The sequence below is a fragment of the Psammomys obesus genome, unplaced genomic scaffold (genome assembly GCF_907164565.1).
Source record: "Psammomys obesus unplaced genomic scaffold, mPsaObe1.curated_primary_1811, whole genome shotgun sequence".
Taxonomy (NCBI): Eukaryota; Metazoa; Chordata; class Mammalia; order Rodentia; family Muridae; genus Psammomys; species Psammomys obesus.
Window position 1 is genome coordinate 2,132,048 of NW_026587032.1, and position 25,290 is coordinate 2,157,337.

The 25,290-nt window shown below is 40.8% G+C and overlaps 1 protein-coding gene, 1 non-coding gene and 2 pseudogenes across 2 annotated transcripts in view; 1 reads left to right on the forward strand and 3 right to left on the reverse strand.

Annotated features, from left to right (window-relative positions):
- Nucleotides 1-25,290, reverse strand: part of Rad50 (RAD50 double strand break repair protein) — a 53,946-nt gene that overhangs the window by 25,463 nt on the left and 3,193 nt on the right. The window contains exons 3-16 of the mRNA XM_055602853.1: nt 24,580-24,731; nt 21,658-21,843; nt 21,004-21,208; nt 18,170-18,298; nt 17,793-17,958; nt 16,804-16,997; nt 16,026-16,232; nt 15,434-15,616; nt 13,833-13,990; nt 11,663-11,838; nt 9,713-9,950; nt 3,091-3,280; nt 2,304-2,430; nt 1,730-1,923 (exon numbers count right to left, since the gene is read on the reverse strand). Coding sequence (XP_055458828.1) covers nt 1,730-1,923; nt 2,304-2,430; nt 3,091-3,280; nt 9,713-9,950; nt 11,663-11,838; nt 13,833-13,990; nt 15,434-15,616; nt 16,026-16,232; nt 16,804-16,997; nt 17,793-17,958; nt 18,170-18,298; nt 21,004-21,208; nt 21,658-21,843; nt 24,580-24,731 — 2,505 coding nt within the window. The remainder of the gene's footprint in view (nt 1-1,729; nt 1,924-2,303; nt 2,431-3,090; nt 3,281-9,712; nt 9,951-11,662; nt 11,839-13,832; nt 13,991-15,433; nt 15,617-16,025; nt 16,233-16,803; nt 16,998-17,792; nt 17,959-18,169; nt 18,299-21,003; nt 21,209-21,657; nt 21,844-24,579; nt 24,732-25,290) is intronic.
- Nucleotides 10,074-10,373, forward strand: LOC129673094 (small nuclear ribonucleoprotein F-like; annotated as a pseudogene).
- On the reverse strand, nt 18,413-18,611 carry LOC129673202 (U2 spliceosomal RNA). Its single transcript, XR_008719631.1, has one exon. It is a non-coding gene; the product is annotated as a U2 spliceosomal RNA (small nuclear RNA).
- Nucleotides 19,073-19,166, reverse strand: LOC129673204 (U6 spliceosomal RNA; annotated as a pseudogene).

Below are 25,290 nucleotides of genomic sequence, written 5' to 3' on the forward strand. Positions count from 1 at the left end.
GCCAAGGCTGATTAATATCCATGGAAAGCCTTCCCTTTTCTGAAGGGCAAGGGAGAAGAGGAGGGAGGAAAAACTTCGATCAGGATGTAAAGTAAGTTAATTTTTAAAATAAACGAGCTGGGTGTGGTGGTATAATGCCTTTAATCCCAGCACTCAGGGAGGCAGAGGCAGGAGGACAGCTTTGAGTTCAAGGCTATCCTGGTCTACCAAAGTCCAGGACAGCCAAGGCTACACAGAGAAGCCCTGTCTTGGAAAAAAAAAAAAGAATAAACGAAGTAGCTAAGAGTCTAACCTAGACCATCCAGCTCCAGAGATTTCCTCTCTACCAAAATGATTAGATCTTGATCTCTGCCATGAGCTTCCAATTATACCACATAAATTATACCACGCATAAATTTTCAAGAGTTCAATAAGGACCTATGTCAGCTCTATGTGATCAAAAACTAGAAAGGTTTATTCAGTCCATCATTCATTATTATTATTATTAATTTTTATTTCATGTTTTGCCTGCATTTATATGCATGAGCATGTTGGGTCCCCTGGAACTGGTGTTACAGAAAGTTGTGAGCTGCCATGCGGGTGCTGGGAATTGAAGTCAGGTCCTCTGGAAGAGCAGCCAGTGCTCTTAACCACTGAGCCATCTCACCAGCCCCCAATATTGTTTCTTACATGATAGCTAATCAGTTGTTTTCATGGTAGTAACAGCATGCTGACTGACGGCGGTGAGGCCACACCTATTCTGGAGGAAAGCGGACTTTCAAATACTAAAGTATCGGACTCATCAGAAGTCCCTTATAACACTGCGACTGCACACTCATACACACGCACACATACACGCGTGCACAGGCACACAACATCCACAGATTAAAATAATGAACCTTGACATCTTGAAACTTGTTTTGAACCTACAAAGGTTATAGACAGACACAGACATTCAATTATGAGTTCAGCACTGATATTCTCTTACACTGGGAGACAGTGGTGTGGTGGAAAGCCAAGTACCTCCCTGTCAGAAGACCTTTCTGAGAATCAGATCTTTGGGAAACTGTGGGATAGTCTGAAATCCCAGTTTCTTTTTTCTATAAAGGGATACTTGATTATCTATCTCAACAGGGCTGGAAGATGCTCAATGTAAAAATCATTTATAACCAGTCAAGACTAGTGCAAGGTAATACTACTTTGTATTATAAGCCCAAATTATTTAACCCAGAATTATTTAAGAAACAAAGCAACATTTATAGCAATTACTACTAAATTGATTGGATAACTTGTGTAGTGCTTACTGAATGAGTGACTGTGATTCTGCAAACCTGGGTTAGGGTCTTTGCTTCGATTCACTGAGATGAAGCCGGGGCTGTCTCCATGCTCACTGTCCTGCACTCTGACACCACAAGCAGCATCAATGGAAGCAGTGCTAATGCATGGGTGTCTGCCCTGGATACAACACTCGGGGACAAGAATTTATACTCAGTTGCAGCCATCGACTGAGCGCTTCCAGCAACACGAAACCCACGACCTAACCAGACACTTGGTTCTTTCTTACATGACCCAACTCTTTCTCCCCAAACTCTTACTTATTAATAGCTAGCTACTCTGTCACTCACAAATCACATGAAGAATCATTATAACACTTTCACTTGATTTCCACAACAACTGAACTTCTGTCGCTCACACTAATGAGAATTTCACGTCTGAACTTAAAACAAAAACCATGTATGCACATTCCTACCTTTATCTCTCTGTGCAAAGACTGAACTTCAGTGGATAACTCCACCGTCTGCTCCTCCATTTGCTGACGACGTTGCAAATTCGTGGATATCTGCAGTTTCTCTGACTTCAGCTCATTTGTCTTACTCTTCAGGTGTTGAATTTGTTCCTGTTGGTCCTGTATAAACTTACGGTTCAATTCAATCTTACTGGAAACTGAACAGAAACATAATGATACGGTGGCTACTGGGTGATGCAGAAAACACTGCTATCATCCTTGAGTTCTTGTAGTGTGGAGAATTCAGAGGCAGAATTCCAGGAGGCTCTACTGCGTGTAACAAGGATATCTGCTTGCTGTCCTCACCCTGGCTACTCTTGGGGGAAGCTCACAGGGCAGGTCTGACTGAGCAAGACCCATCTAACCATCTACAATTCCAAGTCTGTCGCAGAAGGCAAGGAAACCAAGCAGAGATACTTGGAAAGAAGAGAATGAATGTACTGTGGGTCTTCCACAGAGTGGGTACAAAACTTATTATGAAATGCATGTGCAGCAGCACTGAAGTCTTTGTGAGGTGTGAACAAAGACATGACATTACCTGTATCCAGTTTGTGTTGCTTTTCTTGTTTTTCCTGGTTAACCTGCTGGACAGTTCGATCCAAGTCTACCCCCTCCAGCTTAGCCGCCTGCTGTGCAATTTTCCTTTCAACATCTTTCAACTCCATCTTAAGAACAGAACAGTTACTTCTAAGAGATTTACTGCATTATCATGATTCAAACCCCTTTGCTTGTTATTTTGTTTTGGTTTTGTTTGTTTGCTTGTTTTTTTGAGACAGGGTTTCTCTGTGTAGCCTTGGCTCTCCTGGACTCTGTAGACCAGGCTGGCCTTGAACTTAGAGAGATCCACCTGCCTCTGCCTCCCAGACTGCTGCAATTACGAGTATGCACCACCACTCCCAGCTAATTCAAACCCTTTTAAAGGCAAGTTTAATAGGATAAAAAGTGAAGTTAAGTTCTAATACTTCAAGTAAGGTAGATGAACTATGCCTCAATTTTCATAGTTTATGAAGCTTTAAGCCTAGGAATTATACAAATCAGTTATCTGCACCTGAAAATTAGTTACCATATATGTACGTGTGTAGATATGTATGTATAAATACACACACATGCATATACGTATATACATAATCTATCTGTGGGGGGCAGAAGGGAAGGGTCTCACTTGTGTAGGCCTGGCTGCCCCTCAACTTACGGAGCTCCACCCGCCTCTGCCGCTCCAGTGCTGGGATTAAAGGTGTACAACATCATGCCCACACTCACATTTCACATTCAAGTCCCCACAGATCAGCTTTATTCTGCAGTAACTTTAAACTGCAGTAACTTACCTGGAACCTCTCCATAATTGTAACATCTGTCAGACATACTTTTGCACTTTCTTCTTCAGGCATTATTGTTCCCAAGAGTGTTTCCTGTTCTTCTATGTCATTCTTTAGGCGCTGTATGTCTCTATTAACACTCTGTAGTTTGTTTCTTAATTCTGGTATTTCCTTCTCCTTCAAATCAATTATGCTTTGCCTAAGAGAAAACACAATGAAAATCAATCTAGCTGATGTTTTCTCATAATTAAAGCAAGTCTGTGTTTTTAGAGAACAGCACAGAAGAGCTGCTACTCTTTTCTAGGTCATCCCGTCAGTACCTTGATGATGTCAATGTCTATTATTTGTGATGTTTACCTTATTTGCTTGGTTATGGTGGTGTTGGCTATGTTTCTCTATTGTAAAATGACTTTTTCCCTTTGTATTAAAAAATATATCTTAAGAGGGGTAAACTGAGAATATGAAACTATTCTGTTTTTCTTTCTTTTTTTTAAATTTTTTTAAATATTTATTTTATGTATTTGAGTGTTCTATCTGCATTTACACTTGCCAGAAGAGGGAATCAGTTCACATTATAGATGGTTGTGAGCCACCATGTGGTCGCCGAGAATTGAACTCATGACCTTTGGAAGAGCAGATGGTGCTCTTAACTGCTGAGCCATCTCTCCAGCCTCAAATATCCTGTTTTTCAAACATCTGCCTACTAATGCTAGTAGCTGTTGATAACTGTTTGCAATAATCATTACTGGGATGTTGCCAAACAGACATTTTACAAATTAACCGACTGCACTTGTCAAAAGGTTAGAGGCCATGAAAGCAACAGGAAGGCTGATGCACTGTCATTGCACACAGACGCAGGAGAAAGACAGACGCAATGCAGGACCCTGAGGACAGCGATGAGAAGCCTCAGGGAACCCAAGCGTGGTCTGTAGTCAGTCAGTAGCGCTGCAGCTGTTACTCTCCCGGGCCCAGTAACTGTATATGGTCACACAAACTGCCAACATTGCAAGAGTCTATGTATAGTCTCGGTATTCGTTTTGTAACTTTTTTCTAAGTAGAAAAATATTTTAAAATTAAAAATTTTAAGCACTGGTCATTCTTGCAGACAACTGGGGTTTAATTCATAGCACCTACATGGTGTCTAACAACTCTAGCTGTTGTTCCATGGCTCCAATGACAACTGGGGTTTAATTCATAGCACCTACATGGTGTCTAACAACTCTAGCTGTTGTTCCATGGCTCCAATGACCTCTTCTGGCCTTATGGGCACTATATGCATGTGGTACACAGATCACACAGGAAAACAAAACACCCATACATATTTTTAAAATCTTTTTTTAAAAAGCAAGTTTATTTCTGAAAAATCCTAAATTCTTACTTAAAATTAAGTTAATATGGAAAGTTTAAAAGGTACAATAAACCAAATTAGTTGCTAATAACAAGGAAAAAAAATCAGAATCCAAATGTTGGCTATTACATATTGTAACCATTACTGATTTTTAAAAAGTACACACTATGACCAAGAAATGCTAACCTGAAAATACTGTGCCAACAGGCACCTTCTTATACAAAAATAAAGAAATAAAGCAATGAAGCATTCTTATTTCATATGTATGTTAACATGAGCAATTAATCCCATTTCCTATTATTTCCAAAAGCTGTGGTCACAGACCACAGCAATACCTAAAGAAGTGACAGTTATGACAGCAACATGATGGCTAAGTCTTCACTTCCTGGGGACAGCTTGTGAACTAGCAGCATACATACACTGTTGTGCTGTTTTCAAAGTCACACACACACTTCCTCAATGTGGTCCTTTCTCTTTGATAATTGTTCTAAAGAAAGTAAAACAAACAAAAAACCAAAATACCAACTTCCTTCCTAGAGAATGGGCTATTAAGACCTATTAAGAGCTGGACATGATGGCACATACCCAGAACCTGGAAGGCAGAAGCATGAGGATAAGGAGGTCAAGACCAGCTACATACATGAGACCCTGTCTCAAAACAATAAATAAAACCCAACAACAAAAATATGCTAGGATTCTCTAGGTTTGTTTGGTTTACATTTTCATGACATTTAACCTTTAGTTTCCACAGATTAATTTTTCTCATAGTTTACAAGTTGTTACTTTCAATAAATAAGTTACAATTATATACATCTGTAAAATGTAACCATGTTTTCCTACACACAATGTGGAAAGCTTAACTCTAGTAATTAAACTATCCACCAACTTGCTTACTGATCACTTTTACCCCTGGCCTTCAGATCAAACATGCCTCAGATATTTCATATGCCTCTGCCTTTTGTTCTTCCTCTGGGCAACTGCAACCTGACCCTCACTGATCCTCTGAGTTCCCCAGGTCCCACTCAAATGCCACCACCATAACCAGCGTCCCTCCCTCTACCCTTCAACTACTCCCCATTCTCTTCCCAAATCTATTTTCCTCCATGACAGTGGTCACTAGCATTCTATGCATTTATTAACTGGTTTCTTAGCTGTCTCCTCCTCACTAGCTACCAAACCTCACAGGGAAGAGACCTGGCTATCTACAGCTGGATTACCAGCCCTCGCCATGTGCTTACTAAGTGAGCACCTGGCTGAGGAATACATTGCACTCTAGAGTAGCAGCAACAGGAGTGAATTCTATAGTGCAAAGGCCAGCAGCACACTAGGAAACATCACCTTCTTGCTACTTTACCTTTCCCAGCAAAGGCCCCCTACCTACACACTTTTATGATGTCTCTGAAGTCACCCAGATGGTATACAATAGCATCTTAACCTATAAGCACAGCTGGAAGGAAGCACAATGGTCAACCAAGGTGCCCCTCAGTTTATACAGAGGAAACAATGACACAGGTGGGTTCACAATATTCCTAAGGCCATTCAGCAGAGCCTGAATCAGAAATCTCAGTCATTGCTTTTCCATATTTAAAGGAAGTCCTCCTAGCTTATTACTGCTCTTTAATCTGTTGATTTATGTAAACCTAATGAGTTTCAGAATGTTTTCTCCTCTTCTGGGAGATAGGCCTTACTCAGGTCCTCACTTGGCAGCCTCATCAGCACCTTGACTCATATTCAACAGTTCATAGGGATCTTTCATGGCTTCAGCTTCTCTTCTTCTTGTTTGTTTGTTTATTTATTTATTTTTGGTTTTTCAAGACAAGAGTTTCTGTATGTAGCCCTGGCTGTCCTGGAACTCTCTTTGTAGACCAGGGTGACCCCAAATTCACAAAAGATCTACCTGCCTCTGTCTCCCAAGTGCTGGGCTTAAAGACTTCAGCTTCCACTTTTAATAGACTATATGGTAACAATACTAGCACACAGGTTAAGGACAACCTTAGCCAGATGTGGTGGTGCACACCTTTAATCCCAGTGCTCAGGAGGCAGAAGCAGGTGGATTGTTGTGAGTTTGCGACCAACATGGTCTACGTAGGAAGTTCCAGGACAGCCAGGACTACATAGCAAGACCCCGTCTCAAAAAAGAAGCAGGCTTAATGCTTTAACTCACCTTCCACAGAGATCTGAGGAGTCTTTTCTAAATACTGGCAGTCTGTGACTATCATCAACAGAAAATGAGAGAAATACCATTTTGTGAAAGTTTTTGTGCCCAGGTCCTAAGAGACTCAGCTGGGACTGGAGATGGTTTAGCAGGTAAGAGAAAGTACTATTCTTGCAGAGGGCCTGCGTGTGGCTCCTAGTACCAACATCAGATGGCTCACAACTATCTGTAACTCTAACTCCCAGAGCAGTCAATGCCTACGGCCTCTACAGGTGAATGCATGTGACCCTCCCATGTATACTGAATTAAAAATTATAAAAATATAAATCTTTAAAGATGAGAGAGAGACTACACAGAGCACTGGGTTCTTGTCTGTTGGAATAGTTGTATTTGGGTAACCCAGACACTTTGCTGACCAAAGGCCAGGACACATGCAGATGCCTTGTAGAGCATGCTGCCCTACAGCCCGGCTGGCCAGCAGTCAGAATCAGCCATCCTCAAGGTCCAGACCCAGCAAACCTTAGGATGTCTGCTGCTTCCTGCAGGACCCAGATGACAGCCATCCTACAGAATCATGAGAAATTACAATAAATCCCTGCTTTAATTTAATTACACAGCAGAAACTAGAAAAAAATGCTACCATTCTTCAGTTAGCAAAGTAACCAGAGTCATAGACACAGTAATGATTAAGAAATGCTACTCTGTGAAGAGGAGTTGTGACAGTAGCCCTGAAATATCGTACTATGTTACCTTGGGCCATTGAAATATTTCAGCATCACAGAACAATTTCATGTTTTCTCTGTGTATGTTTTCTATCAACTTTACGTTTTATCTTATTATCTGATTTTTTTTTTCTAGATATTACCTTATTCTTTCTTTTCAAAGTCAATCTACTGCTGTAATCTCTTAACACCTTCTCTTTGGCTTTAACAGTCTGGCTTCTCTCTAGATGTGTACAGCAGTTTTCTACTGTTGCATAATAAGATACCCCCAAACCAAGCAGCTTAAAAGAATATGTTCCTGCTCACAGATATAAGGACCAGGAAGTGTACAGGAGGACCAAGAAGCGCTCTGACATTTCTGTTTCTCTCAGGGAGATGGAGTCCAGATATTTGGCCAAGACTACAGTCATGTCAAAATCAACTACCGTGAATTCTACTTCCAAACTCATCTATTCAGTAGAAATGGGCTTCAGTCCCCATCATGAAGACTTCTCTACAGAGCTACCTGAACATGGCAAACCAGAATAGTTGACAGCCATAGTACCTTAGAAAACATAATCTTGCAAGGACAGGCTATCACTTCTGTCTTATTGATTGATTGCAACAAGTCCCACACAGCCCAGAAGATGACCCTGAATAATAATCTCGCTGCCTCCACCTCTGAAGTGCTGTGATGGAAGATATGCACCACCAGGTAAAGCTACTTCTGGCCTATTTGAATTTACACAGACCAATCCTGCCAACAATATAAGAGGCAACTCCACACACCAGCACCATAGAAGCCGGCTGCCATAAAGTAATCTCCTTAGACTTTCCTCATTTTCCTGAAATTCTTCTGTAGTTTTTCTGGACAGGAGATTCCAGTTTCTCTACTTCCAGAGATTTTTCTCACTTTGACCTCTTCAATATTGATATTAACAAGAAGTTAAGTTTTCTAAAACACTTTGATTAAAGACTAGTAGGGCTCCTTAATCACCCTGCAGGCAGTCACAACTAGGTGTGAATGTAATATAGCCTCATCTTTACAACTTAGGAAAACCAACATACAAATCATGACTCAAACCTGAGAGAACTTTTTGAGTATAATCTAGGGCAAGCTCCTCTTCTCTTTGCACAGGGTTCTCACTCCCCTTTTGCCCTTATAACTAAGTCACACAACTTCTCAAGGCTTTACATCCCCTCTCCCGCCAAGTTCTCATTCCTACACCCCCAGGCTCCTCTCTTCATAGCTAGCACATCTGTATGCACCACTTTAAAGTACTTCTATTAAACCCAGCTTTCTGTCTAATCCTGAGAGCTTGTCTTCTTAAGTAGACCATCAGCTCCTGTGTACATGGCTTACCAGGCTCTATGGCCAGCCTTAAACTCTATGTTCTAGAAGACATCAGGATGGAAATCAATTATTTATTCACATGATTGTACTAAGTAACAGACTAGTAGATACATTTCTTTATATATGAAGGAGACAGGAACGACAGAAATAATCTGTGATTCTTCAAAAGTGGGAGCAAAATAAAATATACTTTTTTTTTTACTTTGTGTAGCCTTGGCTGTCCTGGAACTCACTATACAGATCTGCCTGCCTACGACTCCCAAGTGCTAGGATTAAAGGCATGCAGCACCACTGCCCAGCTATAAACTATACTCTTAAAGTTGTTTTTTGGGGATGATGAGATTGCTTAGTGGGTAAAGGTGCCAGCCACTGCCTGGGGTGGTGGCGCACACCTTTAATCCCAGTACTCAGGGGGCAGAGGCAGATGGATTTCTGTGAGTCCAAGGCCAGCCTGGTCTACAAAATGAGTCTAGGACACCCATACAGTTATACTGAGATACCCTGTCTTGAAAAACAAAAAACAAAACAAAACAAAAAAAAGGTGCCAGCCACCAAGCCTAATGGTCTGAGTTTGATCCCCAGGACCACTGGTGGAAGGAGAGAACAGATTCTGAAAGTTGTCCTCTGACCACAAGGTTAGCATGGCATGCTCATACCCAAACTAAATAAATAAAACATAATTTTAAAAGTTGGGGTATTTGGGGGGAAGGAAGCTAGAAAAATGGCTTAGCAATTAAAAGCACTGGTTACTCTTCTAGCGGACCATGATTTAGTTCCTAGTCCTCACATGGCAGCTCACAACTGTATATAACTCCAGTCCCAGGGGATCTAATACCCTCTCTTCTGGCCTCTGTGGGCACCAAGCACACATATGGTACACAGAAATATATGTAAGTAAAATATCCATACACATAAAATTTTTTTAAATTGTCTTTTGGTTCATACTTGAATTTGTGGAGTTTGGAAAATGACAGCCACAAACAGTTTGAAACATGTCATAACTATGACTCAAGCCGAGATTCAGAAAACACAGAGTAGAATTTTACACCGATTCCATGACTACTTAGGCTCACCTCATGGGCACAAGCCCAAGCATTTCATCACGGCGCCGTTCCTTTTTTTTTAGTTCTGATTCTGTTGACTTGAGTTTATCTGGAGCAAGCCTCAGCTTAGACTGCAAGTCACTGATGACTTCCTGTAATTCAGCCTCTGTCTGAAACACTCTCTGACAGACTGGGCAACAGGACTGGTTTTCATCTGTCAGCTGAGTAATGAACTGGGAGTAAACTGCTGTGGCTCCAGCCAGCATGGCTATTAAAAAGAAAAAATCCTCTAGTCAGACACATATTTCTTCTTAATTATTATTCTTGCTTTATAAACATACCCAAATGGCTTAGTGTTGGTCAGCTCAGGTTAGCAGCAGCTGCTCCAGTCATGAGCCAGCAGTGGCAGGGTCGGTGGGGTAGAACACTCACAGGAGTTCACAGTAAGTTTAACCCTCAATCCCAAGTCTTTCCTCAATGTACTGACAAGAAAGCCAGTAGTGGTAAAACATGGAATACAAGGGCCACCTGGTGTCTGCAGACGGCTACATGGACACGCAGCCCACAATACAGAAGAATACCTAGATGGGGCATTGTCTGGACACCTGGGGGAAGTTCTGAAAAGTGTAATAATGTCCTTAATATCACAGGGGTTGACGAGGAGGAGGAAAATGGGGAAATGAGAGAATAGCATCTTTGGGGATATGTGTGTGTGTGTGTGTGTGTGTGTGTGTGTGTGTGTGTGTGTATTTCTATACAATAAAGATTTGGGTTTTCTTTTTTAAAAATATTTATACCCAAATGAAATAAAGATTTTGAAATTGAAATCTTCCTCAGGATATTCTATATTCAATTTGCATTAATTTTTTTGGTATCATACAAAAGCATAATATTTTACTGAGCTCTTTCTAAGTGCCAGGTATTTCTTATACATGCAGTCTTATTTACTCCTCCTTAATGTTCTGTATGGTGCATAGCTTTATTTTCATTTTATAGATGATAAACCTGAAACACAGGAAGGGCTCAGCAAGTCCTAAAAGCTACCTATACAGTTAGTTGTACATCTATGAATGAGTTCAAGTCATCTGGATCCATAACAAGGTTTGAGAATCTTCTTTCTTAGGGCTCGAGGGGTGCTCAGCAGTTAACAGAGGAGCAGAGTTAGTTCTCAGCACCTACTCTAGACAGCACACAAGCACCTGCAACTCTACCTCCAGGGGAGATATGATGCCTCTGGCCTTGGTGCACACCTGACTCATATGTATATATCCCCCCATACACACAAATAAAAATAATTTTTAAAGGGCCAGGCATGGTGGTACACATCTTTAATCCCAGCATTCAGGAGGCAGAGGCAATTGGATCTCTGTGAGTTCCAGGAGAGCCTGGTCCACAAAGTGAGTCCAGCACAAATAGGGCTCATTACAAAGAGAAATCCTGTCGCAAAAAAAACAAAAACAAAGAAACCCCCAAATATATATATATTTGGGGGTTTATTTATTTATTTTTTAATAACTCTTAAAATATCTGATCCTCAGGGCTGGAGAGATGGCTCAGAGGTTAAGAGCACTGGCTGTTCTTCTAAAGGTCCTGAGTTCTATTCCCAGTCAACCACATGGTGGCTCATAACCATCTAGAATGAGATCTGGTGCCCTCTTCTGCCCTGCAGGCACACATGCAGGCAGAATGCTGTATTAAAAAAAAAAAAAAAAAAATCTGATCCTCAGCAGTTACCTGTGAATAAAATTTCAAAAGGCAATTTACATGCCTGTAATCCCATCATTTTGGAGGCAGAAGCAGGCAGATCTCTGTGAGTTTAAGGCCAGTCTGGTCTACAAAGTGAGTCCAGGGCAGTCAGTGCTACACAGAGAAACCCTGTCTTGAAAAATAAATAAATAAATAAATGGATGAATGAATGAATGAATGAATGAACGAATAAATAAATGGCAAAGTGCCTTGATAATATAAACTGTAACTTACCTCGCTGTTTTGAGGATTTTTCAATTTCTTCTTTAAGTCTGTCTAAATCACTTTCAAAGTCTTGGCTACCACAAACATCAAAGAGCTTATCTTCATAACTGGACAACTGCTCTTCCTTTTTCTTCAGCTCATTAGTTATATGGTTTTTATTTTGCTCGGCTGAAGCTAATTCTTTGCTAAAATAAAAACAAATGTGGGACCTGAAAATTTTACTCTTTAGATTTAGTTTATGTGTCTGAGTGTTTTTCCTCCATGTTTGCATGTACACCATGTGTGTATCAGGTGCTCAAAGAAATCAGGAAGGGGTGTCTGATGCCCTGAACTGCAGTTCAGGTGGTTGTGAGCCACTCTGTGCGCCGGGAGCTAAACCCAGGTCCAGTGCAAGAGCAGCCAGTGCTCTTAACTCCACTGAGCCCTCTCTCCAGCTTCCCAGAAATCTGAAATTTTGACTAAGGACGTATAAGATAAATTCTGCCAAAAATCATTAAGAACAGTTACTCTGACTATATTTTTTAGAGTTCTGTGCTGGGAATAGAACCCAGGATCTCAGGCATGCTAGGCACATGCTGTGCCACTGAGCTACATCCAGCCACATTCTTTCTTTCTAAGTCAGAGGGACAAGTTGACTGCTCTAATTGAATCTTCTGGTTGAATGCTCCCCCTAGGACACTGACCCATCTGCTAATCCTTAGCATGGACCTGTACCCAGGAAAAGGTGCAGAGTTCTGCTGTGCTTCTGGAGCTCATGGTCTTAGATCCCATATTACAGGGCTGAGCAAGTGGAAGCCACCTGCTGGTTCTACTAAGGGAGTAGCAGAACAGCTCTCCATTGGGTCTCCGTCACAGTATTACTCTTTTTTTTACTCTGAACACCTCTGTCCTTTCTTGTTGCTGTCATCTTCTTAACCCTGGGCACTCCTTCCCCCTCATTCACCTTACAAGTACAACTCATTGATACCACAACTCCTCGCCAATCTCAATGCTCACGTGTTGGAGATTTTAGCTCTCTGAGTTATGACCACTAGAGTCATGCCATTCAATGTGCTATGTTCAGTTTAATCTTTAAAACCAAAACGAATACAACGGATGAGATGTGCTTAGTACTTTCCCTGCAGGTCAGTACAAACCCTGGACAAAAAGGCTCCAGGAGATACGTGCATCACACCAGGCACATTACAGCCACAGGTAACCAGGTGGTGCCTGCATCCTCCACCCTATCCATTCTCCGAGAGGCACCAAACATTGCTGACCTCTCCCCTTGAGAAGAGCTCTTTACAGGGCACCCTTAACCCCACTCCTCTGCCTCATCCTGGGTCCCCAAGCAGTCACCGCTTCTCCTGCTGGCCCCTTTTCCTTGGCTTGCCAACGGCGATGATCCCGAGTGTCTAGCTGTACACCCCTTTCTTTTATGTTGTGGGGCACACACGCCATGCTGTGCATGTGAAAGCTAGAGCACAGCTTGCAGGAATCAGTTCTCTCCCACCATTGGGTCCCTGAGACTGAACTGAGGTCGTGAGGCTTGGCAGCAAGGGTACCCTCGGACACATCGTACTTGCCCTCTCTGTACAGTTCTTTGATGGCGATATGGCTTATACCAATTTCATTGATTAACCTTTATAATAAACTGCAACAGCTTGCAACTTCCTGAACTTACAATATTCTATTCACTAAAAGACCCTTCAAAACAAAAACAACAACAACCAAAACAAAAACAAAACAAATTTGAGCCAGGCATAGTGACATACACTTTATAATTCTACACTCCAAAGTTGAGGCAAGAGAATCTCAAGTTGGAGACCAGCTTAGGTTACAGTGTGAGATCCTGTTCAAACAAACAAAAAAGAAAATTTCATAAATTCAATACAGCAAAAGCCAAATCTCCCTAGAAACTTGATGAGAAATATTTTACTCTCTTATCTAACCACCAGTGAAGAGAACATCTGAGAAAGTCTGAGCAATGCAGTTCAGAGACTGACTATATAACTTCAGATGTCATCTTTTTCTAGTTTTAATAGACAAGAGGCCTCAACCACTCCCCTTACATTATACTTCAACTTCCAAAAGACAACTGAATATGACATAGCATTTCATGACAATGAATGTTTAAACAATAAAACAATAAGCAAGAATTAAAGAGATTTGTATCCGGGGTAATGTTTTAGCAACTCACTTCAGTTTGGCAAGTCTGTCCCTGGTCTGATTAATTTCTTTGGATTTAGAATGAAGCCAGTCTTCAAGCTGTTTTTTGTTAGGAAAATACCCCAACAATGAAGTTAGTTCATCATTGTGCCTAGATTTTATTTTTCTGATTTGTTCATCTTTGTCAGTCTATAATGAAAATACAAAACAAAACAAATCAACTTTAAAGAGTCAAGCTTGTATCTCCACATTTTATTAAGAACAAAAATAAACTCTGGGGGATGGTACAATGGCTCAGCACGTCAAAGCATTTGCCACAAGCCTGACCACTGTAGTTTACGCCTGAAACCCAATGAAGGTAGGAGAGAACCAACTCCACAACTTGTATCTGTCTGTCTGTCTATCCCTCTCTCTCAAGTTTTTTGAGACACTTTCACTCAGTAGACCTGACTGGCCAGAAACTCCCTATGTAGAACAGGCTGGCCAGGAACTCACAGAGATCCATCTGCCTCTGCCTCCCAAGTGCTGGGATTAAAGGTGAGCACCACTATGGGTGGCTATGAAGCACGTGTGTGCTCATAAACACACATTAAATAAATAGAATTTTAAAAATGAATCAATTAAATAAACAAATTTGGGATGACTAGATTTTAAAAATGTAAAGTATTTAAGCAAAAAATATAAAATATCTTAAAGACTTGGAATGAGGAGTGCCTTAAAAAAAAAAATAGCAAAAAGAAAATGTGTGTGTGTGCACTCCAACCATGGCATACACAAGCGGAAGTAAGAAGGACAACTTTGGAGTCAGCTCTTTCCTTATATCATGAGTTCCAGGATTCACACTCAGGTGGTCAGCCAAACAGCAAGCACCTTTACCTTCAACACATTTCCCATGTCCCAGGATGGTCTTTTTAAGCCAGAGTAATAATTCTAATGTGACAAAAATTTTAAACGTCTATCTTACAAGTTACAACAGCTGGGTGTGATGGCACACACCTCTAATCCCAGCACTTGAGAGGCAGAGGACAGTGGATCTCTGAGTTTGAGGCCAGCTTGGTCTACAAAAAGAGTTCCAAGACAGCCAGGATTACACAGAAAAACTCTGTTTCAAAAACAAACAACTAAAAAAAGTTACTAAAGAACATGTTTTTGTGTTTGTATTTCTGGGCTTGATGTTATTGTACAGTGGTACTAAGGCAGGAGAATCACTTGATTCCACAGAATCAGAGGCCAGCAAGGGCAACAGGGCTACAGCCCATCTCAAAAACAGTATCAATGACAAAAAAAAATAAATAAGTTTTAAGCTTGAATGTCTACTTTATGGGCCTATTTTTTTGTTTGTTTTTTGGCTTTTTTAAAAACAGGGTTTCTATGTGTAGCCTTGGCTGTCCTGGACTCCCTCTGTAAACTAGGCTGGCCTTGAACTCAGAGATACAACTGCCTCTGCCTCCCAGAGTGCTGAGATTACAGGCAAGCACCACCGTGCTCAGTGAGCCTATTTTTAATACTAAATTCTTATAATCTCTAAATACAAAGCCAATACCAAATCAGTACTTCAGTCTACTGACTATAAATGGAAGATAACTACTTTAAACACCAATCAGAATGGCTAACACAGAAAGAAAATCATACTTTGTCTTTGGTCAGCATCTCCATCTGGGTGCGGGTTGTTGTATGATGATTTAACTGCTCCATCTCCTGGTCCAGCTTCCGCAAGTTCCTGTCCAGGTCAGCTTTCTCATTCTGGAGGCTTATTACCTCTGCCTTTAGGGTTTCTATGCTGTTATTTTTCTCAGCCTTGCTTAGTTCACGTTCCTAATCAATAATTTAAACAAATGCTCATTTATATATTCTGCATCAGAATTAAAATGATGATAAAGTGTAATGGAAACTACCTCTCAGGATCACTTGCTTTGAAGCAGCTCTTTCTATTATTTGGAGAATGCACTGTTCTTTCTTTTAATAAAACTTTAGTTTTGCCACTAAAAACAAAAATCATTCCTAAGAGCAAAAAAATACTACTTTTTGCTTATACCCAAAAGAGGAGGGGAAAAAAAACTATATATGCTTTAGGAAAAATCTTATTCAGGTTATTTTATGCTGTAATGATAGAGAATTGGTAAATAAACTTAAAAGGGTCATCTTAGGATGAGTGATAGGAAAGACTTCAGAACACAAGATTCTACAGGTCTTATGTAGTCACTCCATCACTTGGACAGCTTACAGCTTTTTTGAGCTCCTGGTCCAGCTCCAGAATCCTGTCTGAGGAGCCCTCCAGCTGCTGCAGCTCATTCTTTACACTCCTCAGCTCGGTCTGCTTCTTAGTGAAGATTTCTGTTTTCAGCTCAATCATTCTTCCCAGTCCACTCTTCTTGTCCCTCATGTCATCAATCTGTTTTTGCTTCAGAGTTTCTTTTTCTGTAAGGTCGTTCTAAATGTCGAGAATGCACATTAGAAATTCTTTCATTAAGCAACTATGGAAACTTTCTTTTAAAGTAACACATACAATGAAGAAAATATAGGAAATAATTTATATAACCGTGAAAAGCATCACCCAGAGGTGATCATTAGTAAGTGTGAGCAAACTGTTTTACAATTATCCTCAAAAATAAATTTTACTTAAAACCATAGATCTCTACCATGCTCCTATTTTCATCCTTATAAATTAAAAAAAAAAAATTCTAAAAGTTTTTTTTTTCTTTCTCTACTTAATAGCTCAAAACTTACCTAAAAATGTGACAAAGTCGGGTTCACTTTAAAAGTTTATAGGATTCATGATAGCATACACCTGTAATCCCAGCACTTGGGAGGCAGAGGCAGACGGATCTGAGTTCCAGGCCAGCCTGGTCTATAAAGCGAGTCCAGGACAGCCAGGGCTCTATTAAACAGAGAAACCCTGTCTCAAAAACCAACCAAACAAAACAAAACAAAACAAAAAGTTTACAGGATCACCTACTGAATCTGACACAAAAGACAGCAAACCTGGGTTTCAAGATACTTACCAAGAGCTGGCTGGCAGTTTTAGCTTCTCTTTCCTGTCTCTCTCGCACAAGCTCGTGAAAATTTTTAATCTGTCTATCACTAAATGGTCCACGCTCAAAACCATCCAATTCAAGATGTGTTGCCAAAGACTGAATTAATGAATCTCTGGCTCGGATATGTTCTTGATGGCGATCTGCTTGTTGCTGCAGACGACCTTTATTTAAAAACAAAACATTCTTTTTTTAGCTGATATTTAAAAAAAAAAAAAACTGTTGTGACAGTAGATTTACATGCAGTTGTAAAACGTAAAGTGTAATTTCTATACACTCTGCCCAGTTTACTCTAATGGAAACTGTAAAAGTGCCGTATAAAGTCTAAACTGGTATACTGACATTGTATAAACCATCAGGTCTATCCAAATTCCTCATTGTTATTTCCACTCATTTGTATTTATGCATCAAGTTTCTTATAATTTTTTAAAAGATTTAAAATTATTATTGATGTGTACATATGTGTTTCTGTGTGAATCCATGCTACATGTATGTGAGTGCCCATGGAGAAAAAAGGGCATTAGATCCTTGGATCCGCAGTTACAGTGGGTACTGTAAGCACCCAATGTGGGTGCTGGGAACCAAACTCAAGTTCTCTGGAAGAGCAGCAAGTGCTCTTAACCACTATGCCATCTCTCCAGCCTCAAGTTCTGTATGATCTTATCCCATGTCAGCTCATATAAGCAAGCAGCAGGATAGACACTAAACAGTTTCAACACCAGAAGGATCCTCTTATCCTGTATCCATCAGCACACTCATCTTCCTCCTGCCCCTCCTCTACCCACTATCCCTAGCAACCATGAATTTGTCCACTAGGTCCTCAGCTTTGACATTTCAGAATAATTATAGAAATGGAAGCACACTACACAGCCTTTTGAGATTGGATGTTGTCAGTGTTACTTCTGAGGCGAGTTTTCGCGTGTGCTCTAGAAAAGGGCCCAGTGAGGTCTGCGGCTCACCGTGCTCCACCAGCAGCTCTGCCTTCTCTTGGTTGAGGAGGCGCGCTTCCTTACTCAGCTTGTCCAGCTCACGCTGACACTCCACCAAGCGCCGTTCCTTCTCCCTTACCGTTCTCTGGTGATTGTGGTATAAGTCATTCAGTTGCTCATCAGTCCCTTGAAAAACCTATGTCAAACCAAGACAGCTTTAATGTACTAATATGAGAACCACCCTAACACAACGGAAATTTTACTCAAAATCCATTTTTATAGTGGTATCACAAACATTAAGTTTCAAGTTTACTTTTCCTCCAAAATGTGGAGACGAAAGGGTTTAAATGAAATTCAGTATGATAATCCCTGAATTTTCAAAAAGAACAAAATTTATCAGCACAAACCTTTTCCATTTTCTGTTCTAATTCACTGTTATCTTTCTCCATTTGTTTCTTTCGGCTATCCAAGGCTTTAATTTCATTGTCAAGTCTCACTATTTTAGAAAGGTTGTGTTCAATTTCTTTCAGGCGATTCTGAAAGTAAAGGTGTATTCTACATGAATGGAATAGATTCATTTAGAAAGGGACATAAGTTACGCGAGGATCGCTTAGTAAGACACCACCATTCAGTGCTGACAGCAGCCTGTGAAGGAGTCACTAGAAACACGATGTGAAGCGCTCAGGACACCAAAAATCCCATACCCTGCTTCCAACAACTTCCACACAAGTAATCTGTTCATAAGGCACTGACAGCTATGGCCTGTGGAATGCCACATCTGAATTATTTATGCTAAACTGCTAAGAACAGATACTACACTTGATCTTAGTCAAAGGACCAAGAAGCGATTTAGTTAGTATTTAAGTGTACATGTGTGTCTGTGTGCATGCTGAAGGAGCTCATACAGGTGCTGGATTCCCTGGTGCTAGAGTTACAGGCAATCGTGAGCTGTGTGATATGTATGCTAAAAACTGAACTTGGATCTTCCACAAGAATAGTGAGCCCTCTTAGCTGCTGCGCCTTCGATCCAGCCTGTCAATGCCACATTCTTAAGAACAAAATTCTTAAATGGTTAGTTTACTGGTCCTAGGGCATTATACATGATAGGCAAGCAGTTTTTTCTTTTTCAAATTATTATCATTTATTACAATTTATTCAATTTGTATACCAGCTGTGGCCCCTCCCTCATCTCCTCCCAAACCTACCCTCCCTCTTCTACCCTTATGCCCCTCCCCTAACCCACTGATAGGGGAGGTCCTCCTCCCCTTCTATTTGACCTAGCCTATCAGGTCTCATCAGGACTGGCTGCAAAAAATATAGACTTACATGTCACCTTTGCACAGGGGCCATGCTAATCTTCTCTGATCATTCCAATGTTAGTATCTGTGCTGCTGAGGAGAGCACGATAGGCAAGCATCTTAACATTTTATATAGTGTTCTGCCTGCATGTGTGCCTCCACAGCAGAAGAGGGCAATGGATCTCATTATAGATGATTTTGAGCCACCATGTGGTTGCTGGAAATTGAACTCAGGACCTTTGGAAAAACAGCCAGTGTTCTTAACCTCTGAACCATCTCTCCAGCCCCAACCCAAACTTATTTTTCTGGTTGGCACAGAATGTCTTGTACCCCACATTGGCTTTAAACTCACTATAAAGCCAAAGATGACCTTGTATTTTCAATCTTTCTGCCTCCATTCCTCAGGTGTGCCAGGCATACATGTGGAGCACAAATATACATGCAGGCAAAACACCCACACACAGAAAACAAAAATAAAGAAAAAATAATGTAAATTATACTAGTAATGTATTTTATGTTCTGTACACTAACAGGTGGTATGTTATCTGCACAGGAACTTCCTTTACTTTGTTCCCTTCTATATTCCCAGAAGTGTTTAATGTTAGCTAAATGAAACAGATTTGAACAAAGTAATCTTACAAATGATAATGGCCATATCCCTGATTAACCAGTGATATGGAACCAGTAATGTTCCAGACACTACTGGGTACTACTCTGACTGTAAGCCCACAGGCTAAGCAGACAGGCAGAAGACTTGATCAACCTAGACAAAACTGCACAGACCAGGCTGGTGTGGTGTTACACACCTGTAATCCCAGAGTGCAAAAGGTAAAGCAAGAGAATTACAAATCGTTTATCACGGTGACAAAGCGAAAGTGCATCACAAAGACTCAAAAAAACAAAAAAACAAAAAAAAAAAAAACAAACAAAACCAAGAATGGACCAAGCAAGATTGGGAGGTAAGACTGGACTGCTGGTCCTCCATTAGCCTGCAGACTGTAACATGGATATCCAGCACACAGGAAGCAGTGGGCAAATGCTACTAAATGCATGCAGTTCCCAAAGGCCTTTCTTACAAACCACAGGGTTCAGCTTCTGCCCTCATCCGGGCTCTGAAAGAAGGTCGGGAAGAAGATCCCTTGATCCTAGCCCAGGATTCTAAGGTCAGCCGAGGCAAATGCTAAGCTCCTGCTTCATATATAAATATATAACACCCAGAAGGCAGAAGAAGAAACAACCAAAGCCAATATGTATGAAAATGCCACAAGAAAACCTGATTATCTGTCAGCTGGTTAAAGTAAGAACAGCACAAGGCTTAAAAAGCTATACTGATTTGCATATATATGGATGAATTCCAGATTTTGTACAATGTCAAGAACACCCTTAAAAATCAGAAAAATTCTCTATAAAGACATGTCAATTTGGAACTCTGAAAAAAGAAAACCGACTGTGAAATCAGACCTAGCTATAGCAGTGCTCAACACCTGGGACCGTGCCAACCAGTTACTCACCTTCTATTTGCTCTCAAATCCAACCTTTCCAGGCATTAAATAAAAGCCAACTAACCTGGGTGCTGGTGTGGCAGGACAGTCAGGGCTACACAGAGAAACCCTGTCGTGAAACACTAAACCAACCCAACCAACCAAACAAGTACTTCAGGGTTAAATGATATCATGGGGTAAGGGAAAGGATTTCTTCTTAGTACACTGGATAAAAGCTATTGCACACCATGGTAAATACAATCAGTAACTAACTGTAGTGTACTTGTAAACTGCTGAGAAAACAGGTTTTAAGTGTTCCTATCACACAAAAAAGATATGACAATGAAAATGTTGATGGCTTTCCCCATCCGTATAGCAAATACTTAACTAAATACTAAATCATATTATATGTCATACACATACAGTTTTAATTTGCCCATAAAAAGAAAAAAAATCAATTACCTTCAAAGGTTCAAGTTCATTCTCATAGGACTTGACAATTCCCTGTGAAGCTGCTAACTGGGCTTCCTTATTAGTAATCTGATCACGAATCTCACACGCTTTTTCCTTATTTTGCTTCAGATATTTCAATTCTGTTTGACACTCTTTTACTTTCTGGCCTTGTGTCTGTCGTACCTGTCGAAGTGTATCTAAGGCTTTAATGTACCTTTGAAGATATGAAATAAAAGTAAAACTTCTTGCTAATTTACAATAGAGCATAAGGCAAACATTAATACTACATTTTGAGTTAATAACTTGGAAAATGTTTATGACGTCAGGGCTAAGTGAAAAAAAAATCACATTTATTCCCAGATGAACGTGCAGAGCAAGAAAAGGAAATACACCCAGTGGTTTTTACTTGGTGGAGCAGTGAGTATTGAGCCTTCTTGCTTTTATAAAAGAGCACCTGTTGGCCACGGTGGCATTACCTAAAGCTCCACATGCTGGTGAGCAGCGACGCTTGAGGGCAGCCTGGGCAACATAACCAACAGAAACACCTGGCTGGGTGTGACACACGGTGAAGCACAGGTACTTGGCACAAGGACCTGGCTGGGGCACGGCCTCACAAAATAAGCCTGACTAAAGACTTCTCAGGGGCAGCATTCAGTTACAAACCTTGTTGCTGAAAAGATCTCATCAAACTTTTGCTTCAGGGCCTTTCCTTCACTTAAAGGCCAGTTGGAGTCCTCTTGGTGACAGAAAATAACGTTACTCAGCACAGACTTGGAAACCCCAAGACAACTTATCATTTCTCGGTCAATTTCTGCACATTTGGAGCTGAGACTGACTTTTTCGCCATGCCTACAGAAAGCGAGAATCAGATCTATCAGTGAAATGACCTTTCGAGGTACCTATTCTGTTTAACCTTTCAAGCTCTCTCTTGTGTTGGGAAGCTCTCATCTGTCTGCAATTGGCCACACACTTACTATGTAACCAAGAACGAGCTTGAATGAGTTGGGGGCCATCCTATCCCCAATTCCCAAGTACCGGGATTACAAGGGCCCGCCACCACCCAGGCTATGTGGTACAGGGGCTCTCCCTGAAGACTGTGCACTAAGCAAGTACTCTACAACTGCGCCACATACTCCGCACATGTGATTCTTCCATAACAAAACAAAATGGTCTTTTACTGGTCCCACTGAAATCGCGTCCTCTAAGAGAACTCTTGGAGCTTGGGAGAAAAACTGGTTGGTGAAGTGTCTGCCACCTGGCATGATGGCTGGAGTTCAATCCTCAGCGCCCATGTGGAAGAACACTCAGGTGGCATGCACTGAGGAGGCAGAGACAGGAGGACTCCTGGGACTCGAAGGCCATCAGCCTGCTGAACTGTCAAGCTCCAGGTCAGTAAATGACTGTCTCAAAAACAAAGGTGAATGGCTCCTGAAGAACCTACCCAAGGCTGAACACTGTCTGCTTCAAACGTGCACACCTGCAGATATACCCACAGGAACATTCACAGATACACACAGGGAGAAAAAACGCTAACTCTTTCGTGGTCAAAAGGCTCACTGATGAGAAGGTTACATAAAACAGACAGTGCAAGAAAGAAGGCAAGAAAAATTTTAAAACATAGTAGAATTTTGTTGTTGTTGTTTTGTGTGTTTGCATATGTAATGTGTATGCGTGTGCACATCTACCTGGGATCTAGAGGACAAGACAAGGTACCTGTCTTAATCAATTTCCACCTTTCTTCTGAAACAGGGTCTCTTCCCCCTAAATCTGGAGTTCACGGATTCTGAGTACACAGAAGTCCCAAGATTCTCTGGTCTCTCTTTCCCCAGAACTGGACATATATGACCTCATCAGGCCTTCACATGGGTGCTGAGAATCAAACGTGGGTCATCACACTTGACTGACAAGCATCTTCCCAGTCCCCATATTTGGACTTTTTATCATGAATTTAAAACAGTTGGAGTGCAGGTACTTGTGGGTACCAGCAGATGGTATCAGAGCCCCTGGAGCTGGAGTGATGGGGATTTTGAGTAGCCTGATGCAGGTACTGAGAACCTAAGTTCAGTGCTCTGGAGAATGCAAGCTAGAGTCATATCTATAGCCCAGTAACAATCTTCTATACTTGATCTTAGCCAAAAGGCTGGGGAGTGATGAAACCTATTTTCTAACTCACATTACCCATGTTTCTGATAATTTACCTTTCCTGTCTGCTACTGATGATCCTATTCTATTTTACTCTCTTAAGTCTCTTCTGCTTTTAGTTCTGGGGATGGAGGATGCACACTTTCTATCTATTATGTATGTATATTTCAAACTAGCGTATTTAAAAGTCCAAGTAGGTGAGCTGGGTGTGGTGGTTTGCACCTATATTCCTACCAGTAGGGAGGAAGGCAGGCTTTAGTTTGAGGCCAGCCTGGGCTTCACAAACAAACTTTGCCAGCTATAGTGGTGCATGCCTACAATCTCTTCTTGGGAGGTGGAGGCAGGAAGATCAGGAGTTCAAGTCATCCTTGGCTACACAGGAAGTTCGGAACCAACCTAGATTACATAAGATCCTCATCTCAAAAACAAAACAAACGAACAAAAAAACAAAAAGCTGCAAACCTTTGGCATTCTTCTTCCTTTTGTTTTTCCCCCCTTCTTCCATGTCTCCTTTGGCATTTTTTTCTGATAAAGCCTACCTCCAAAATCCATACCCATTACAAGGCAGTATATAATAATCCTTCCAGGTATAACTACCTTGTAATGTTTCAAATATATGTATATATATTTATAGTTACTAGCATATGACTCTAACACATTGATAATAGTCAACAGGAATAAATTATTATTTTTCCCTACGTTTTTACTTTTCACCTCACCCATCCCAACCTATACTTGAATAGTTAACATCCTCAATTATAGCAACTATCTACAAATGACAGTAAGGCAATTGAATATCATCACTATATCTTTAATAAGATCATTCTACTTCTGGGTTGGAGAGACAGCTCAGTGGTTTAGAACATTTGTTGCTCGTTCAGAGGTCCTGGGTTTGAACCCCAGAACTCACATGGTAGCAACCATTGCAACTCCAGCTCCAGGGGACACCTTCTTCTAACCTACTGTACATACAGACATGGACGCACAACATTCATATGCATTAAATATATAAATGTAAAAAATATAAAGAAAATATGCCATTTCAAGATAAACAAAAAATTGTTCTACCTCAAGATAAGTGGTATTAAAATCCCATGTTGACAGTGGGTGAGACTGTACATGCAGAGGCAGGAGCAGATGGCAGTTCTACTCCTCATGCATTTACACTGGGAGTAAAAATTACTCCTAAAAAAGTAAGTCTACGTTCAGATATGAAGAAATACGCCCGTAACCCCAGCACTCAGGAGACTGAGGCAGGCCCTACACAATGAGTTCCAACCCAGGCTGAGCTATAAAAACAACAACAAAAAACAACTGTATCAAAAGGAAAACAAAATTCTGTTCAAAGACAGTTAATACATTCCCCTAAAATAAAACAAGTCACAGAAAGCTTTTTGAGTCCAGAAGACAGTGTGAGCACGTCCGCAAGTCCAAGGCGAGTACCTTATTCTATGAATGACTCCTTCCAGGGTTTTAAACTCTGTTTTCTTGCTTTTCTGACTGCAAAGCATGGACCTGTGCACGGCTACCACCTCTCCATTGACATCACGAAACTGTAGGCGGATCTGGGCTCGCACATCTGTCTCTTGAGCAACCTTTGATAGTAAACAGAGAAACGCTGTCATAAGCACACCAGAATTGAAAGGACATGAGTGTAAGAAATTACTCATAATTTATACTCAACACAATGAAGACTATGGACACATATGTAGGGTAGTTTGGTAGATTTTATTATTAAAAACTGAATTTTCATCTGAATCTTCCTATTTCTCAATAAAGTACAAGACAAGAGCATTAACTAAGCAGAGTAGATTATAGATTTAGGAAAGAGAAGGAATGAAGCAGTCATTTTAGAGAGGGCCCTGTAAAAATGTATTTAGCAGTATGACTATTTTCAAATTGAAATTCATAGTTTCATAATCCCAGCACTATCTTTAGTCACATGAAAGTTTAAAGTTTTTGGGGTTTTTTTTGTTTTTTTGTTTGTTTGTTTTTTAAGACAGTGTTTCTCTGTGTAGCCTTAGCTGTCCTGGACTTGATTTGTAGATCAGGCTATCCTCAAACTCACAGAGATCCGCCTGCCTCTGCTTTCCCGAGTGCTGGGATCACAGGTGTGTACCACTGCACCAGTCCTTTTTTTTTTTTTTTTTTTTT